Source organism: Triticum aestivum, chromosome 5A, assembly GCF_018294505.1.
Source record: "Triticum aestivum cultivar Chinese Spring chromosome 5A, IWGSC CS RefSeq v2.1, whole genome shotgun sequence".
Taxonomy (NCBI): domain Eukaryota; kingdom Viridiplantae; phylum Streptophyta; class Magnoliopsida; order Poales; family Poaceae; genus Triticum; species Triticum aestivum.
In genome coordinates, this window is record NC_057806.1 from 404,373,617 (window position 1) to 404,394,052 (window position 20,436).

Here is a 20,436-nt window from a genome sequence, read left to right on the forward strand (position 1 = left end):
GAATGAAAAAAAAATTGTTCATATTGCAAACAAAAAAATCGGAAAAGGTAAACGGAATTCTTGAAATGCATGTTCTCCTATGTTATTGGCTTCATGCAAGATCAGAGTTGCTTCTGAAGCATGATGATAGCATTGAAAGTAAGTAATTTACAATAGTGGGATTATTCCCAGGCTCCCAGCTGCCAAATGGATACGTAAACAAGGTTAACTTTCCTGCATAGATAAATTGCTGCATTTAATCACTCAGAATTACCAAAATGGTTTCTCAAATATTATCAGGAACTTCAAATATTATATATGTTCTACACTGCGATTTTTATAACAAAAAAACTACTCCCTCCGTAAAGAAATATAAGAGTGTATCACACACAAATACTTTAGTGATCTAAACGCTCAAATATACATATAGTGATCTAAACGCTCTTATATTTCTTTACGGAGGGAGTACTGCAGAAGAATGGGGATTATTATCAGTTCCAATCCAATCCTACTTTTGTAACACACACAAATATACATATATGACTCCCAATACTTAAGGGGAGAATGCAAGGATTCATCCATCCTTCACCTTTAATTATTTAAAGAAAACTTGATGCCAATACCACTACTTTCAAAGCCAATCCAGCTTATGTCTTCACTTTTAAATGAATTACCTGAATGTCACTCTTCCATTAGGGCCATTTATGCATACATTCCTCCCTCCGTCCGTTTCACAGTTAGTGCGGCATAAAATCACCCCCAAAAAAATAGGCCCTGCATGGCGGAAGCGACTCACTGCTCATTGTCGCGCAAGGTCTGTCATCATTTCTGCCTCTAGAAAGGCGCAATAACCCCAAGCTATGTAAAGTAACAGAAATACCTCTAGATCTCACATGGCAGAATCCTCTCTACTCACTGCCGCATGGGCCCACCTGTTAGCCCTTCATCTGCCTCTAGAAAGGTGCACCCCCAAGACATGTAAACTAACGAAAATACACTAGGACCCACATGATGAAATTCTCTCTCCATGCACTGCCAGGTCTACCAGTCAGACCTTCTGCCTATAGAGAGGCGTACCAAGCAACCTCTCCACCAATCCCCCCAATCCCCCCAAATCGCCCAAACCACCATGGCTGTAGGCCTATTATCTCCAATTCAATTTTTTGCATGTCTACTAGTATTAGCAAGATACTTTTCAAAATGAGGTATGTCATCTACTAAAAATTCATAATATGTATGTCCACTCTGAAAATAATATCTCTAACTAGGGTACCACTTTTCTAGGAAACAGTACATCTTAGTCTACATTTATTAATATACAAAAAGTTGCAAGCATAAATGACATGCAGCCCAGTACATACCACCAGTTCTTGGCCATCAACACTCAGTTTGTTGAGCAACCGCCTTGCACGAAGACTGCTTTCAGCAGACTCAAACTCACAAAAGCCAAATGCAGTAGGAGTTCCATCTATGGGATTTGTGACTGGCTTCCAACTTTTTACAGGTCCACAAACCTGTAGCTAAAAAGAGGCACATACACACTATTATCTACACCCTCAACCCAAAGAAGATGTGATTTAATGCCTCACAACCTTTCCTTGTAAACACTCCAATAAACTACCTTGTATTCATAATAAATATCCTATAATCTGCTTCACCAGAAGACAATAGGTTTAACAAGATCAGTTTGAACAACAACTTAATTCTAGTTATACGGTATTAAGAGATCATTTTACAAACAGAGGTATACTATAAGTTCATAAGAAGCAAAAAATAACAATACCTGGAGAAGAGAAAGAATAAAATCCTTGTCCACTGTTGACGCTATCTTGCCTATGTATACATTAAATTGTAGTATATCTGCTGGAGCAACAGGTGGGACAGGTGGTCTGGCCGCAGCCACAGGATCAGAAACGCCATGAATTACTGCTGGTCGTTGATGCGAGATAACACCAGGAGGATACATGAGGCTTTGAGGTGAGCCTGGAGGCCCTGGACGGATAGGATACTGTGTAAAATACCTCGGATCTACTGCAGACAAAAGAAAAAACAAATTTTCCTTTTGCCATATTAGTAACTCTTCAGTAATCCAAACACATGATGCATAATCTATCCTTACAAATAAATCAACTTAACAACAAACAAAAACAAAATAAGTTATCTACAAGTCATAACAGCCTGAGAAAAGGCATTATAGTGCTCGGATCAAGCAGATGAGTAAAACAAAGCTGGCCATTGCTCTCAGCATCCCTTTGAGCAGAACAATGCAATGGAAGGTTTATTTGCGAAAAATAAGAGAGATGTATAAATGCAGATTGTAATACTGCAACCAGAATAAAAACTCATGTAAACATCTTGCTATTAATCCAAATAATTAGCATGACAAATCGGCGGTTTTATGCAAATCTGGAGGCAGACATATATGGTCACCCAAATCTAACCTAATCAAACACAATAGGTTTGTAGCAATCATTTGCAGAACTCTCAGAGATCATACCATAATCAATGCAGTGCACTACAGACTATGAATGCTTGATAGAATGTGTTGCTATCAATAGCTTCTTATTATAATGGGTGAGATGACTTCAACATAGAAATGGAAATGATAGAGCACACGTTTCAGAAATGTTAATTTGGAAGTTTGCAGCTTTCCACTGTGGGGTGATGTACATATTATAAAAAATACACTAATTCAAGCAGCAAAATAAACCACAGCATGCTACCAGTTAAACCACTGCATGAACTCAAATGGTGTAAGAAAAAAAACCTCAAATGGTGCACATTGTGTTTTTAGTGTAACATGACAGCCAATAAGCATTACCAAACACACCAAGGTCGTGGGAGCAAACCAAAAGACACCAAAGGTCGTGTAAGATCACTAGATCTTCCGAAACAAACATGGGGCTCGCCTTTCTTGTAGGGCAGTGCATCAAGACACAATCATTACTGTTACAGAAAAGCGGTCAGTCGAAAGTATACGCCGTGCCCTCTTAGTTACTCTGATAATCCACCATAATTCCAAAAGATAAGCGACCGGCAATTCGCATTGCGGTAAACAGCTTACCGAATGGGGGGAAGGCGGTGCCTGGGTACGGACCCAATACACCCGGCGGCCATGCCGGAGGCAGGTATATGCTAGGCCCGCGGAAAGCGGCGGGTGGCATGACGGGCGGGAATGCTGGGGGCCGCCACGTGTGGTAGAAGGGCGCCGGGTACGGCACCGGCGGCGGAGCGCCGAGGGTTTGGTAGGGGCCCGCGAACGGGATCGGGATTGGGTTGAGCCTGGGTTGGGAGGCGGCATTGCCGCTGGGTTGGGCGATGGAGGCGGCGTTGGGTTGGACGATCGAGGCGGCGTCGTGTGGGCGCGACATGGCAACCACGGCGGGGAGGAAGCTCCGAAGCTGCGACTGCGAGGCAGCGGGCAAAGGCGAGGTTTTTTTTTACTCCCTTCATTCATTTCTTTTAATAACTCAGCAGGTTTTGGGTTAAGTCAAACTTCATCAACTTTGACTAAAATTATAGTCTAAAAAACTATCAACATTCATAATGTCAATTCAATGTCATTAGAGCAACTTCAACGGGCCGGCGATTTCGTCCGTTTTTTGTCCGTTTGGGTCGATCGTCCGCCCGGCGTCCGCCCTGTTTTTCATATAGGTCGGCAGCGCACCCAACGCGCCGATCCATATGTGCAGGCGTGGTCGGCTGGCCACACAATTTTGCATTGCATTCAACATACTGTAAAATAAAAATTTAACAACAAAATAGTCCGCCCAAATAAATAGTATAGTTTTACAGGCCAAATAAAAATAAAAACGTTTCACATAGTTTTGCAAACGAATAAAAAAAGATACATCTATTGGTTGTCAACATGAGTCCACATATGCTCAACCAAATCATTTTGCAGTTGCACGTGAGTTTTCCAATCACGCATGTCTTCATGAAACTGAGTGAATTGCTCAAATGTTGTCGCTACTCCATGCTCAGGCATAACATTCTCGCCCTGAAACTGAAAGCCTTGATCGTACAGACGTTCCGGGCGCTCGTCTTCTACGATCATATTATGCATGGTCACACAAGCAGTCATCACCTCCCATAGTTTCTGCGTGCTCCAAGTATTACCAGGATACCGAACGATGCCCCATCGAGATTGCAAAACACCAAAGGCACGCTCGACATCCTTTCTAGCACTCTCTTGCTCTTAGGCAAATCTTTTCCTTTTCTCTCCGACAGGGTTGGGTATTGTATTTACAATAGTGGTCCACTGAGGATAGATACCGTCACCCAAATAGTACCCTTTGTCATAGTTGTGGTCGTTGACAGTAAAGTTCATCGGTGGGCTGTTGCCTTCGGCAAGCCTAGCAAGCACCGGCGAGCGCTGAAGCACGTTGATATCGTTGTGTGATCCAGCCATACCAAAGAAAGAGTGCCAGATCCAGAGATCTCGAGACGCCACGGCCTCTAGTATGACAGTGCAAGCCCTGACATGTCCCTTATACTGCCCTTGCCAAGCAGAAGGGCGGTTCTTCCACTCCCAGTGCATGCAGTCTATGCTGCCAAGCATCCTCGGGAAGCCCCTGCTAGCATTCATCGCCAACAAATGGGCTGTATCTTCAGCTGTCGGCTCTCTCAAGTACTCAGGGCCAAACACATCAATCACAGCCTTGCAGAACTTATACAGGGACTCTATGCATGTAGACTCGCTCATACGGACGTACTCGTCAATGAGATCACCAGGCACTCTGTATGCAAGCATTCGGATGGCGGCAGTGCATTTCTGATAAGAGGAGAAACCAATCTTGCCGACGGCATCCTCTTTGCACTCGGAGTAGTCATCATAGCCGACCACTCCCTCTCTAATACGGTTGAAAACATGCCTACTCATACGGAACCGGCGGCGGAATTTGTGATGTTTGAACAACGGGTTTGTTGTATCAAAGTACTCCTTCCAGAGAAGGAAATGCCCACTCTCCCGGTTACGATTCAACGCCTGAAGGTCGTCCGGAATGGAGCCACAGAACAACGGCCGCTGTTTGTTGAGGTGGTGATGGACCAACACGGCAGCCAATATCTCCTCCTCGTCGTCGGACGACGAATCGTCGGAGTCGCAAAGGAAATTGTGGAAAAAGAACTCGTCGGCGGAGTCCATTTTCGTACCTTGGCAAACTGTCGAACAGTTTGCGGGCGTCGAAGAAGGAGACGGCCAGCAAGGGGAGACGCGGCGCCCACAGACTAGCTAGCTGCCCGGCCAGCGTCCGACGAGTGTGACGGCGTCCGACGAGCGTGCCGGTCGTATGTGGCGGGGGCGGCGAGGCGTCTTCTTGGTCGCGGGCGGCTGGGCAGTGGGGGAAGCGGCGGCGGGAACCAGCTTGCTCCCCGGCGGCAAAACGGCGGCGGCGGCGACTGGGGCAAGGGCGGCGTTGCTGGGCAGATGTGGAGGCAGCGGCAGCTGGAAGAGTCGCCGGCAAAATGGGCGGCGGCGGCGGTGACGGAGGAGGCGGGGGCGAGGGTTGCTTGTTGGCCGGGGGGAGGGGAGGCCAATGTGCCACAGACGAGCGGACCCGGGGACAGGAGTAGGCGAGCGCGCGTCCGTCGCATGTCCGCGCCGACGCAAATCAGGCTCAAAATGGGTCGGGAATGGGTCGCCCACGGACAAAAAACGGACGCGCGTCCGTTTGGGTCAGAGCGTTGGGCCGCCTTTTCTATCTGCGCCGACCCAAACAAACGCGAGCGGACAAAATGGGTCGCCCCATTGGAGTTGCTCTTAGAAGCATCATGAAATTAACTTTTATATTGTACTAGATGTTGATATTTTTAACTCAAGTATAATTTTGATCAAATTTTATGAAGTTTGACTGAAGACAAATTGTATATACGCAAAATAAAAGGAAATATATGGAATACTGGTAGGGAAATATAAGGGGCAGCTTTGGTTCTCAAAATACATGAAAACAGGATTATGGAAAAAAAGACATTCTACTCGTGGTTTAAGTGGGTGAAAAAATTCCTCTAAAATATAGTGCAAACAAATGCTAAGGACTCATTCGGTTTGGAGGAAATCAGAACGTAGGAATTAGGAGTAGTATAGGAATTTGATAGGGTGGCACTTGCCATCCTAAGGAATTGACTTGCCTCGTTTCTACGCGTAAAATGAACTTTGAGTGAATGTGTAGTTTTCTCCAAAAAAACACAGGAAATGAGTGGTATTCCTACGAAATTCCTATACGCATTTCCTATAAACCGAATGCATATATAGGAAATTGTCTTCCAGAATCCTTGTTCCTATGTTATTCCTACGAAAATCCTCCAAACCGAATGAGGCCTAAGGAATAAATCCCAAGGATTCTAATTCTATGAACCAAAGGACCAACATAGGAAAATTTCAGGATCCAGATACTCCAAAATCCTATAAATTTATTTAAATCAAAGGAGCTTGACCTCTCTGGCCTAGGGATTTTCTCTTCAGAGGGACTAACGGCGGCGAGACAACTACAGGTCGATTCAGAGGGGCCAAATGATGGTCGGAGGGAGAGGGAGGAGCCAGTGTGAACAGATCTGAAGAGATATATGGAGAGTAGGGAAGGCGGAGAGCACAAGGAGAAACAAAGTTGCGATACAACCATTTAGGTTACTCATGTACCTTATCATGATCTATTTCACTAACCTCTTTCACCTCTCGGTCCTCTGCTGCCAACATTATACCTTAGCCCGGCCTTGTGGCCGCCGCCTTTGCTACATCCGGAGGGCTGGTAGCTCTGTTGGTCGCCCATGCCATCGTCGATGTCCCCGTTTGAAACTTATTGTTACCCTAGATCCATATGAATAAGTATGGGTAAGAGGATTTGAGAGACGAGAGCAATGACTTTTTTTATGTGAGCATTTAGTCATCTGTATATATATACTAATACTCGTTACTGGCAAGAAATTAATGCACATCAACCGCTGAGCATGCCCCTCGTTACCACGTCACGATGTGTTTTGGCTAGATCTGATTGGTCAGGAAGTTATTAATGTGCAACATATTTGTTTATTGAAAAAGAGGGACCGGAATTTTGTATGCATCTCATGCTTTTTTGTCTTCTAGAATGTAATAGGAGTCGGAGCTCTTGTCCGTTTAGGTCATGGGCGGTTGTGGGTGGCGCACAGGATCGTGGGCGGTGGCGGATCATACGGGTGCGAGACAGAATGAGGCGCGAGACACGACGGGCGCGGGTGATCGAGTGGGGCCGGCGGATCGGGTGCATACGCCCTATGTACATTGCATATGTATGATGCTAGCAAATTAGGTTTAGCAACAAATAGGTTATCTAGATGTGCAACTAGGTGAGCAACATATATGATGCTAGCAACACGAACAACACAAGCAGGCAAAGGATATAACACAAGTAAAGCTTGCACAAAGTAAAGGTAAGAGATAACCACAAGTGGAGATGGTGAAGACGAGAATGTGTTACCGAAGTTCCTTCCCTTTGAGAGGAAGTGCATATCCATTGGAGCGATATGGAGGCACAATTCTCTCCAAGAAGCCACTAGGGCCACCGTATTCTCCTCACACCCTCACACAAATGTGAGATGTCGTGATTCCACTAGTGGTGCTGTAGGATCGAAAGTATGTCTAGAGGGGGGGTGATTAGACTACTTGACCAAATAAAAATCTAGCATTCTCCCAATTTTAAGTCTTGACAGATTTTAGCAACTTAACACAAGTCAAGCAATCAATCTACACATGCAATTCTAAGAGTATAGTAGCGGAATGTCAATCATTGCATATGAAGGTAAAGGGGAGGAGTTTGAAGGGAGCAAATGCAATGTAGACACACGGAGATTTTTGGCGTGGTTTCGATAGGTGGTGTTATCGTACATCCACGTTGATGGAGACTTCAACCCACGAAGGATAGCGGTTGCGCGAGTTCACGGAGGGCTCCACCCATGAAGGGTCCATGAAGAAGCAACCTTGTCTATCCCACCATGGCCATCGCCCACGAAGGACTTGCCTCACTTGGGTAGATCTTCACGAAGTAGGCGATCTCCTTGCCCTTACAAACTCATTGGTTCAACTCCACAATCTTGACGGAGGCTCCCAAGTGACACCTAACCAATCTAGGAGACACCACTCTCCAAAAGGTAATAGATGGTGTGTTGATGATGAACTCCTTGCTCTTATGCTTCAAATGATAGTCTCCCCAACACTCAACTCTCTCTCATAGATTTGGATATGATGGAAAGATGATTTAAGTGGAAAGTAACTTGGGGAAGGCTAGAGATTAAGATTCTTATGGTTGGATTGGAATGTCTTGGTCTTAACACATGAGTAGGTGGTTCTCTCTCAGATAATGAGTAGTGGAAGTGTAGGCACGTTCTGATGGCTCTATCTTTAATGGAGAGGAGGGTGGAGGGGTATATATAGCCTCCACACAAAATCTAACCGTTACACACAATTTACCAAACTCGATGGGACCGAATAGTGAAACTCGGTTAGACCGGTATGGTTCAAAATGTGAACGTTAGGCATTTCGGTGGGACCGACATGATCAACTCGATGGGACCGATGCGTTAGGGTTAGGGCATAACTTGATCTCGGTTTGACCGATTACTTCAACTTGGTGAGACCGATTTCAGTAGCAAGCAAACAGAGAGTTGGTCAGGCAAACTCGGTGGGATCGATCGCTCATTTTGGTGAGACCGAAACGTTACGAAAAGGAAACAGAGAGTTTGCATTGCGAACTCAGTGGGACCGATCGCTCATCTCGGTTGGACCGAAACGTTACGAGGGGAAATAGAGAGTTTGCAATCCCATCTCGGTGAGACCGAGATCCCTATCGGTGAGATCGAACTGATTAGGGTTTCTGGCTATGGCTATGTCAAGTGAACTCGGTGGCGCCAGATAGATCAAATCGGTGGGGCCGAGTTTGACTTTATGTTTAGGATATATGTGGAAATGAGAAAGTGGTTGAGGGCTTTTGGAGCATATCACTAAGCATTTTGAGCAAGCAAGCCATTAAGCAACACCTCATCCCCTTTTAACAGTATTGGCTTTTCCTATGGACTTAATGTGATCTTGGATCACTAAAATGAAAGTGTAGAGTCTTGAGATTTTGCCAATATGTGTCCTAGCATTTTGAGGGGTCCACATCTCTAGTCCATGCCATGCCAATCATTGAACTTTCTGAAATGATTACCTTGAAAGAATATTAGTTCAATGAGCTATATGTTGTTAAGAATTATTAAAACCACCCAGGGATTAGTTGCACTTTCAATCTCCTGAGCCTCTACTGATGTAGGATGTGAAGCATCCATGACAACCATGTTATCCTCATGATCAGGCCTCAAGGGAAGGTGCTCTTTATCTAGGAGATATATGTCTATGCCCATCTTGGAGTTGATGAGCATCTGAATGTGTTGAGCATTGCCACATGATCTCTTTTGATCTGCTGCAGTCCTCTTGATTGTTTCAACTATCAAGCTCATCCCCTTGAATTTCTGTGGCACATCAAACATTTGAAGCAAGTTGATGGAGTGGCCTATGATAATCTTGTGATCTCCTGACTTGGGCAACAAGGTGAGCCTCAATATATTGTTCATGGTGGCCAATCCAGACAACAGACAGTACACTAAGCCTAGCTTGGGTGTCTCCAAGGCTTTGTCGGGTATCTCCTTGTACATATCGGCCATGGAGTTGTGATCTTTCCTGGGCTTTGCATAGACATCAATGTCATCCCCATGCTCTTCAGGGGCATTGATCAACTTGTCCCACTCATCAATAGTAGACCGGTACCTAGTACTTTTAGTCATCCAAACAATCATCCCATCTGGGTAGAAGTGAGATGTTGAATAGAACTGCATGATCAACTCATCATTCCATTTGGTCAATTTCTAACCCACAAATGTGTCAACTCCATTGAGTCTGAAGCTCTCATGCACTCCATGGAAATGATCTTCATTATTGTCAATGTACTTCCAATCCACCCATTTCATGTCACACACACAATAGGCTTCTTATCCAAGAGGACTGTCTCATAGAAGTCCTATTGTTCCTTAGTGTGAAATCTATAATCCACTATAGTCCTTCTTCTCACAGCATAGGGGTCTGACTGTCTCCACAATCTGAGACCTGCATCTTTTTTTCCTTCATATTCTCAGCAACTGGATGATTATCATCATGATCAGGAATCTTTGGCTTCAATTTCCTAAGCACTTGGGATTCTTCCTCTTCTTCCACTTCAGGCACTGGGGCCTTGTTCTTCTCAGCAGCAGGGATGTTCCTGGTAGATCTCTTTGGTGGTGAAGGCTTAGAAGCTTGAGCAGCAGCCTTGGGGGCAGTCTTGGGCTTTGATCGAGCAGCCCCTGACTTGATGGCATCCCCCATCAACTTCTGAGTCTTGGGTGCTGATGCAGCATCTTCTTCATCATCCTCTTCCTCATCTGATTGGATCATCATAGATGGCTTTCCAAAAAATCTAGCCATGGTCTTCTTGACCCTTTCCTTCCTTTGCTTGCCTCCAGCAACCTCTTCTTTTGTTGACTTGGAGACTTCAAGAGTAGAGGCTCTGGCTTTGGACATTGACACTCTCTTGGCAGGAGCTTTCTTGTGCAATCTAGACTTGGTTGAAGCTGTAGTGCCAAAATCTTTCTTGACAACCTTTTTCTTTGAGGTGACTTCCTTCTCGACAGCAACATAGTCCTCATCTTAAGAATCTGAATTTCTCTTCTTCTTTGTCCTTGTTGCTGCTTTGGGCAAGTTGCTTGGGGTGCTTCTGCTACCCTCATCATAGCTGCCAGAGGGACTAGTGCCCTCACTCAACTTAACCTGTTCCTCAGATCTGTTATGGCTGTCACCCTGGTCTGACATGGCTGACACTGAAAGCTGAAAGCTGACCCTGTGAGTAGATATAGTTGAGATAGAGTGGATGATCATCACAACATGCAGAGATTTTGCAAAGCAATTGATGAAGGAAATATGCCCTAGAGGCAATAATAAAGTTGTTATTTATATTCCCTTATATCACGATAAATGTTTATTATTCATGCTAGAATTGTATTAACCAGAAACTTAGTACATGTATGAATACATAGACAAACTGAGTGTCACTAGTATGCCTCTACTTGACTAGCTCGTTAATCAAAGATGGTTAAGTTTCCTAACCATAGACATGAGTTGTTATTTAATTAACGGGATCACATCATTAGAGAATGATGTGATTGACTTGACCCATCCGTTAGCTTAGCACTATGATTGTTTAGTTTATTGCTATTGCTTTCTCCATACACTGGTGCGCGTCGGTCCAAAACAAACGGTTTTGAACCCCTTTCCACGATGGCATCTGGAACTGTCGCCAAGCGATAGGGGGGTCCTTCCCACACGACCCATAAACCATCGGGGATATGCCCTCCTGGCACACACGTTCGGCAAAATGAGGTCGTGTGCGACCGGCGAGCGCTTAAATACGGAAATACGTATAGTACAGCTAAAAAAATACAATTATACGGAGAAATTGTTTCCGGTCGCAAGTACATCCCACACGGTCAGTCCCCGCTAAACGTTCCCGTTCGTATGTACATCCCACATAGTCGCTCCAAGGAAAACATTTCCATTCACAGGTACATCACACACAATTTTTCCCGTTAAATAGTTTGTGATAGGCGTTGCCATTGCACACGATATTAATAATTTTATCGTTTGCATTATTGAATGCATCACACACGGTACGTAGAAAGAAACCGTGTGGCAAAGGCTGTCCATCACACACACTTTTTATATGATAAACGTTTGCGCAAGGTGGCCTAACGCAAACAGTTTTCAAGAGAAAGTCGTGTGTGCAATGGAGATTGATCGCACACGTAGTGGATACTAGAAACGTTTCTGATCTCCACGTATATCACAAAAGTTTCGCTTTTGCAAACCGTGTGCAGTGTAATCCCTATTTAATACATAATTAATCCAATTGATCCCTAATTTAAAAATCACATGTTATGAATTTGAAAGTAGGCAATCACTTATTTCATATCCAACCATGTTTATTACAAATATAGGTTCAACCACGAATCCATAATTCAATGCATAGGTACATATACTGAAGAACTACAGAAGCACCAAATAAAGAATGATGAACCACAGTTGTACTAAAGACTGTAAAGAGAGAGGCGAAAGACATTATGGTTGCTGGAGAAGGTGAAGCGGAATTCCCATATTGTGCCCTCCTCCATGCGTAAGGCGCGCACGACTCTAGGCCAACCCCTTGTGATGGCTGCCCGTCCATCCTTCACTGTCTTCATTAGGACTTCTCAATGCTCAGTGTAGTCCGGATAAAATACTTTAATCTTCATTGCGTGTCCACCAATCATGTACTTTGCGAGGTAATATTGAGTGAACTGCTTCAGGAACCACTGGGAACGAAAAAGATTCAGACATTATTGTCTAACAACTCATTATGGGCAGTAAAAAGAGAAGGATGCAGAGTTTGTAGTTACCATCCTACAGCTCACTGTTGTGTAGGATAGAGCATAAACAAATAATTTGCTTGCCACCATTCGTATCTTTTTGCTAATAATCCTTATCAGTTTCCTTACTTGATGTTTGTTCATCAATATCTCATTGCCCCATACGCAAAAAGGGTCGATGCGTGGATCCTTGCCAAGGGCATATGTACCTACAAGCAACAAGTCAATATTCGAAGCTAACTAGTGTCCAGGATTGGATATGTATGCACTACATTATGGAACGACGGGGGAGTACAAGTCGAGGAATGAAGCTAACCTCGGCAGAAAATGGTGGCCACTCCCATTGTTGTCCTGCATAAGTAGTGGAAAGGCATGATAAGTACATCAATCTTAACATCAAACAAATATAGCAAAGGTAAACAACATCATCTCCAAATGATAGCTTGAATGTGTTGGTTTTAGCATGATGTTTGTGACGCCCGGATAATTAGGCTACAGTGATCCCACGCTAATGGTGCCACGTCACCACGATTACTGCTAATAAGCTATCGTTAGGACAAATCCGGTCCAAAATTCAAAATTCAAATTAATGATAACAATAAAAGTTTTCAAAAATTAAAACAAAAATATTTGGATTGTACTAAATATTACAAAGGTAATTATGGTGCAACAAACCCATTTTTATAAAATGCGTAAGTAATTTAAAACGATTTAAAATAGAAAATAAAATAAATAAAAAGATAAAAGATAAAACAGACAAAAACAAAAGGACCCCCCCTCACTGGGCTTCGGCCCAGCAGGCCGCCTAGCCGGCCCAGCCGGCCACCCCACTCCTCATAACCCCGTGGCGACCGAAACCCTAACCCACTCGCTCCCACTCCCTCCCCACATCGCCACTCCCTCTCCCCCTCCCGATCCGATCTGGATCGGGGATGAAACCCCACTCCCCCTCTCGCTCCCCATCCCCCGCGATCCAGAACTGGATCGGGCCGAACCCCGACGCCGGAGCCTGCTCGCCGGCCCCCGCCCTCGGCATCGCACCCCGTGCCCTCTCCCTCGACGGCGCCCCTCGCCGCGCTGGCGGCGACCATGACCCCGCCGCCTGGATCGACCGCTCGCCGGCGCCGCCCGAAGACCACCACGTAGCCCCGCCGGACTTCCCCACCGGCCTGCCTCCCCGTCGCGCGTCGTCGCCGTCTCCCTCCTCAACCCCCCGCTGCCTAGACCCCACCATCCCACGGTGAGCTCCTGTGCCGAGCGCGCCACCCCTCTGTCCCGTGTCCGCCCCGCCCTCTATGTGGCCCTCGCGCCCCCTGGCCGTGCTCCGACCGGCTCCGGCCGCGCCCATGGCCGCGCCCCCGCGCCCCCTCTCGTCCTCTCCCCGCACCCGTCGTCCGCCTGAGGCTACACCGTGGTGTTGGGGAACGTAGCAGAAATTCAAAAAATTTCCTACGTAATACCAAGATCTATCTATGGAGAGACCAGCAACGAGTAGAAGGAGAGTGCATCTACATACCCTTGTAGATCGCTAAGCGGAAGCGTTCAAGTGAACGGGGTTGATGGAGTCGTACTCGTCGTGATTCAGATCACCGATGATCCTAGTGCCGAACGGACAGCACCTCCGCGTTCAACACACGTACAGCTCGATGATGTCTCCCACGCCTTGATCCAGCAAGGAGAGAGGGAGAGGTTGAGGAAGACTCCATCCAGCAGCAGCACAACGGCGTGGTGGTGATGGAGGAGCGTGGCAATCCTGCAGGGCTTCGCCAAGCACCTACGGGAGAGGAGGAGGTGTCACGGGAGGGAGGGAGGCGCCAAGGGCTCAGGTATGGATGCCCTCCCTCCCCTCCACTATATATAGGGGCAGGGGAGAGGGGGGAGGCGCAGCCTTGCCCCCTCCTCCAAGGAAGGGGTGCGGCTAAGAGGGGGGGAGGAGTCCATCCTCCCCAAGGCACCTCGGAGGTGCCTTCCCCCTTTAGGACTCTCCCCTTTTTCCTATATCTTGGTGCATGGGCCTCTAGGGGCTGGTGCCCTTGGCCCATGTAGGCCAAGGAGCACCCCCTACAGCCCATGTGGCCCCCCGGGGCAGGTGGCCCCACCCGGTGGGCCCCCGGGACCCTTCCGGTGGTCCCGGTACAATACCGATGACCCCGAAACTTGTCCCGATGGCCGAAACAGGACTTCCTATATATAAATCTTTACCTCCGGACCATTCCGGAACTCCTCGTGACGTCCGGGATCTCATCCGGGACTCCGAACAACATTCGGTAACCACATACAAACTTCCTTTATAACCCTAGCGTCATCGAACCTTAAGTGTGTAGACCCTACGGGTTCGGGAGACATGTAGTCATGACCGAGATGTTCTCCGGTCAATAACCAACAGCGGGATCTGGATACCCATGTTGGCTCCCACATGTTCCACGATGATCTCATCGGATGAACCACGATGTCAAGGACTCAATCAATCCCGTATACAATTCCCTTTGTCTAGCGGTATTTTACTTGCCCGAGATTCGATCGTTGGTATACCGATACCTTGTTCAATCTCGTTACTGGCAAGTCTCTTTACTCGTTCCGTAACACATCATCTCGTGATCAACCCCTTGGTCACATTGTGCACATTATGATGATGTCCTACCGAGTGGGCCCAGAGATACCTCTCCGTTTACACGGAGTGACAAAATCCCAATCTCGATTCGTGCCAACCCAACAGACACTTTCAGAGATACCCGTAGTGTACCTTTATAGCCACCCAGTTACGTTGTGACGTTTGGCACACCCAAAGCACTCCTACGGTATCCGGGAGTTGCACAATCTCATGGTCTAAGGAAATGATACTTGACATTAGAAAAGCTTTAGCATACGAACTACATGATCTTGTGCTAGGCTTAGGATTGGGTCTTGTCCATCACATCATTCTCCTAATGATGTGATCCCGTTATCAACGACATCCAATGTCCATGGTCAGGAAACCGTAACCATCTATTGATTAACGAGCTAGTCAACTAGAGGCTTACTAGGGACATGGTGTTGTCTATGTATCCACACATGTATCTGAGTTTCCTATCAATACAATTCTAGCATGGATAATAAACGATTATCATGAACAAGGAAATATAATAATAATAATCAATTTATTATTGCCTCTAGGGCATATTTCCAACAGTCTCCCACTTGCACTAGAGTCAATAATCTAGTTCACATCGATATGTGATTAACACTCAAGGTCACATCCCCATGTGACTAACACCCAAAGAGTTTACTAGAGTCAATAATCTAGTTCACATTTACCATGTGATTAACACTCGATGAGTTCTGGGTTTGATCATGTTATGCTTGTGAGAGAGGTTATAGTCAACGGGTCTGAACCTTTCAGATCTGTGTGTGCTTTACAAATCTCTATGTCATCTCCTAGATGCAGCTACCACGTTCTATTTGGAGCTATTCCAAATAACTGTTCTACTTGGAGCTATTCTAAATTGTTGCTCCATTATACGTATCCGGTATCTCTACTCAGAGCTATCCGGATAGGTGTTAAGCTTGCATCAACGTAACCCTTTACGACGAACTCTTTTACCACCTCCATAATTGAGAAAATTCCTTAGTCCACTAGTTACTAAGGATAACTTTGACCGTTGTCCTGTGATCCATTCTTGGATCACTCTTGTACCCCTTGACTGACTCATGGTAAAGCACACTTCAGGTGCGGTACACAGCATAGCATACTGTAGAGCCTATGTCTTAAGCATAGGGGACGACCTTCGTTCCTTTCTCTCTATTCTGCCATGGTCGAGCTTTAAGTCTTAACTTCATACCTTACAACTCAGGCAAGAACTCCTTCTTTGACTGATCCATCTTGAACACCTTCAAGATTACGTCAAGGCATGTGCTCATTTGAAAGTACCATTAAGCGTTTTGATCTATCCTTATAGATCTTGATGCTCAATGCTCAAGCAGCTTAATCCAGGCTTTCCATTGAAAAACACTTTCCAAATAACCCTATATGCTTTCTAGAAATTCTACATCATTTCTGATCATCAATATGTCAACAACATATACTCATCAGAAATTCTATAGTGCTCCCACTCACTTCTTTGGAAATACAAGTTTCTCATAAACTTTGTATCCACCCAAAATCTTTGATCATCTTATCAAAGTGCATATTCCAACTCCGAGATGCTTACTCCAGTCCTTAGAAGGATTGCTGGAGCTAGCATACCTTTTAGCATCCTTAGGATCGACAAAACCTTTCGGTTGTATCACATACAACCTTTCCTCTAGAAAATCATCGAGGAAACAATGATTTGACATCCTATCTGCAAGATTTCATAAATAATGCAGTAATCGCTAATATAATTCCAACAGACTCTTAGCATCGCTACGAGTGAGAAAGTCTCATCGTAGTCAACTCCTTGAACTTGTCGGAAAACATCTTAACGACAAGTCGAGCTTTCTTAATGGTGACATTTACCATCATTGTCCGTCTTCCTTTTAAAATCCATCTGCACTCAACAGCCTTATGACCATCGAGCTATTCTGTCAAAGTCTACACTTTGTTTTCATACATGGATCCTATCTCGGATTTTATGGCTTCTAACCATTTGTCGGAATTTGGGCCCACCATCGCTTCTCCATAGCTCGTAGGTTCATTGTTGTCTAGCAACATGACTTCCAAGACAGGGTCATCGTACCACTCCGAAGCAGCACGCGTCCTTGTCGTCCTACGAGGTACGGTAGTGACTTGATCCAAAACTTCATGATCACTATCATAAGCTTCCACTTCAATTGGTGTAGGTGCCACAGGAACAACTTCCAGTGCCCTGATACACACTGGTTGAAGTGATGGTTTAATAACCTCATCAAGTCTCGACCATCCTCCCACTCAACTTTTCGAGAGAAACTTTTCCTCGAGAAAGGACCCGATTCTAGAAACAATCCCTTATTGCTTTCGGATCTGAGACAGGAGGTATACCCAACTGTTTTGGGTGTCCTATGAAGATGCATTTATCCGCTTTGGGTTCGAGCTTATCAGCCTGAAACTTTTTCACATAAGCGTCGCAGCCCCAAACTTTTAAGAAATGACAGCTTAGGTTTCTCTAAACCATAATTCATACGGTGTCATCTCAACGGAATTACGTGGTGCCCTATTTAAAGTGAATGTGGTTGTCTCTAATGCCTAACCCATAAACTATAGTGGTACTTCGATAAGAGACATCATGGTATGCATCATATCCAATAGGGTGCAGTTATGATGTTCGGACACACCATCACACTATGGTGTTCCAGGCTGTATTAGTTGTGAAACTATTTCCACAATGTCTTAATTTTGTGCCAAACTCGTAATTTAGATATTCATCTCTAGGATCATATCATAGATATTTTATCCTCTTGTCACGACGATCTTTCAACTTCACCCTGAAATTACTTGAACCTTTCAATAATTCAGACTCATGATTCATCAAGTAAATGTACTCAACATCCACTCAAATTATCTGTGAAGTAAGAACATAACAATATCCACTACATGCCTCAGCACTCATTGGACTGTACACATCAAAATGTATTACTTCCAACAAGTTGCTATCTTGTTCCATCTTACTGAAAACGAGGCTTTTCAGTCATCTTGCCCATGTGGTATGATTTGCATGTCCCAAGTGATTCAAAATCAAGTGAGTCAAAACGGTCCATTTGCATGGAGTTTCTTCATGCATATACACCAATAGACATGGTTCGCATGTCTCAAACTTTTCAAAAACGAGTGAGCCCAAAGATCCATCAATATGGAGCTTCTTCATGCGCTTTACACCGATATGACTTACGTGGCAGTGCCACAAGTAGGTGGTACTATCATTACTATCTTTTGGCATGAACATGTGTATCACTACGATCGAGATTTAATAAACCATTCATTTTAGGTGTAAGACCATTGAAGGTATTATTCAAATAAACAGAGTAACCATTATTCTCCTTAAATGAATAACCGTATTGCGATAGACGTAATCCAATCATGTCTATGCTCAACGCAAACACCAAATAACAATTATTTAGGTTTAACACCAATCTCTTTGGTAGAGGGAGCGTGCGATGCTTGATCATATCAAGCTTGGAAAAACTTCCAACACATATCGTCAGCTCACCTTTAGCTAGTCTCCGTTTATTCCGTAGCCTTTTGTTTCGAGTTACTAACACTTAGCAACCGAACCGGTATCTAATACCCTGGTGCTACTAGGAGTACTAGCAAAGTACACATTAACACAATGTATATCCAATATACTTCTATCGACCTTGCCAGCCTTCTTATCTACCAAGTATCTAGGGTAATTCTGCTCTAGTGGTTGTTCCCCTTATTACAGAAGCACTTAGTCTCGGGTTTGGGTTTTACCTTGGGTTTCTTCACTAGAGCAGCAGCTGATTTGCCGTTTCATGAAGTATCCCTTCTTGCCCTTGCCCTTCTTGAAACTAGTGGTTTCACCAACCATCAACAATTGATGCTCCTTCTTGATTTCTACTTTCGCGGTGCCAAACATCGCGAATACCTCAAGGATCATCATATCTATCCCTGATATGTTATAGTTCATCACGAAGCTTTAACAGCTTGGTGGCAATGACTTTGGAGAACCATCACTGTCTTATCTGGAAGATCAACTCCCACTCGATTCAAATGATTGTTGTACTCAGACAATCTGAGCACAAGCTCAACAATTGAGCTTTTCTCCTTAGTTTGCAGGTTAAGAAAGTCATCGGAGGTCTTATACCTCTTGACATGGGCACGAGCCTGAAATCCCAATTTCAGCCCTCAAAACATCTCATATGTTTCGCGACGTTTCAAAAATGTCTTTGGTGCCTCAACTCTAAACCGTTTAACTGAACTATCACGTAGTTATCAAAACGTGTATGTCCGATGTTCGCAACATCCACAGACGACGTTTGGGGTTCAGCACACTGAGCGGTGCATTAAGGACATAAGCTTTCTACTGTCCGCATAATCGCTACTATCAACTTTCAACTATATTTTCTCTAGGAACATATCTAAATAGTAGAACTATAGAGTGAGCTACGACATAATTTGCAAAAACCTTTTGACTATGTTCAGGATAATTAAGTTCATCTTATGAACTCCCACTCAGATAGACATCCCTCTAGTCATCTAAGTGATTACATGATCCGAGTCAAACTAGGCCGTGTCCGATCATCACGTGAGACGGACTAGTCATCATCGGTGAACATCTTCATGTTGATCGTATCTTCTATACGACTCATGCTCGACCTTTCGGTCTCCGTGTTCCGAGGCCATGTCTGTACATGCTAGGCTCGTCAAGTTAACCCTAAGTGTTTCGCGTGTGTTCCGAGGCCATGTCTGTACATGCTAGGCTCGTCAACACCCGTTGTATTTGAACGTCTGAATAAAACACCCGATCATCACGTGATGTTTTGAAACAGCGAACTGTCGCAACGGTGCACAGTTAGGGGAGAACACTTCTTGAAATTGTTGTAAGGGATCATCTTATTTACTACCGTCGTTCTAAGCAAATAAGATGTATAAACATGATAAACATCACATGCAATCAAATAGTGACATGATATGGCCATCATCACTTTGCTCCTTTTGATCTCCATCTTCGGGGCTCCATGATCATCATCGTCACCGGCATGACACCATGATCTCCATCATCATGATCTCCATCATCGTGTCTTCATGAAGTTGCCTCGCCAACTATTACTTCTACTACTATGGCTAACGGTTAGCAATAAAGTAAAGTAATTACATGACGTTTAAGTTGACACGCAGGTCACAAATAAATAAAGACAACTCCTATGGCTCCTGCCGGTTGTCATACTCATCGACATGCAAGTCGTGATTCCTATTACAAGAACATGATCAATCTCATACATCACATATATCATTCATCACATCCTTTGGCCATATCACATCACATAGCATACCCTGCAAAAACAAGTTAGACGTCCTCTAATTGTTGTTTGCATGTTTTACGTGGCTGCTATGGGTTTCTAGCAAGA

General features: G+C 44.8%; 1 protein-coding gene across 5 annotated transcripts in view; it reads right to left on the reverse strand.

Moving 5' to 3' along the window:
- The window catches only part of LOC123103645 (uncharacterized), a 6,581-nt gene extending 3,180 nt beyond the window's left edge, over window positions 1-3,401 (reverse strand). Inside the window, exons 1-4 of one of the 5 annotated variants that reach the window (XM_044525294.1) lie at window positions 3,044-3,330; window positions 2,810-2,925; window positions 1,763-2,010; window positions 1,341-1,499 (exon numbers count right to left, since the gene is read on the reverse strand). In XM_044525294.1, coding sequence (XP_044381229.1) covers window positions 1,341-1,499; window positions 1,763-2,010; window positions 2,810-2,925; window positions 3,044-3,096 — 576 coding nt within the window. In that variant the 5' untranslated portion in view covers window positions 3,097-3,330. Of the gene's footprint in view, window positions 1-1,340; window positions 1,500-1,762; window positions 2,011-2,800; window positions 2,926-3,043 lie in introns of all 5 variants that reach the window. The other 4 variants (XM_044525295.1, XM_044525293.1, XM_044525292.1 and 1 more) reach the window with 4 other exon arrangements.
- Window positions 3,402-20,436: the final 17,035 nt, after the last annotated feature.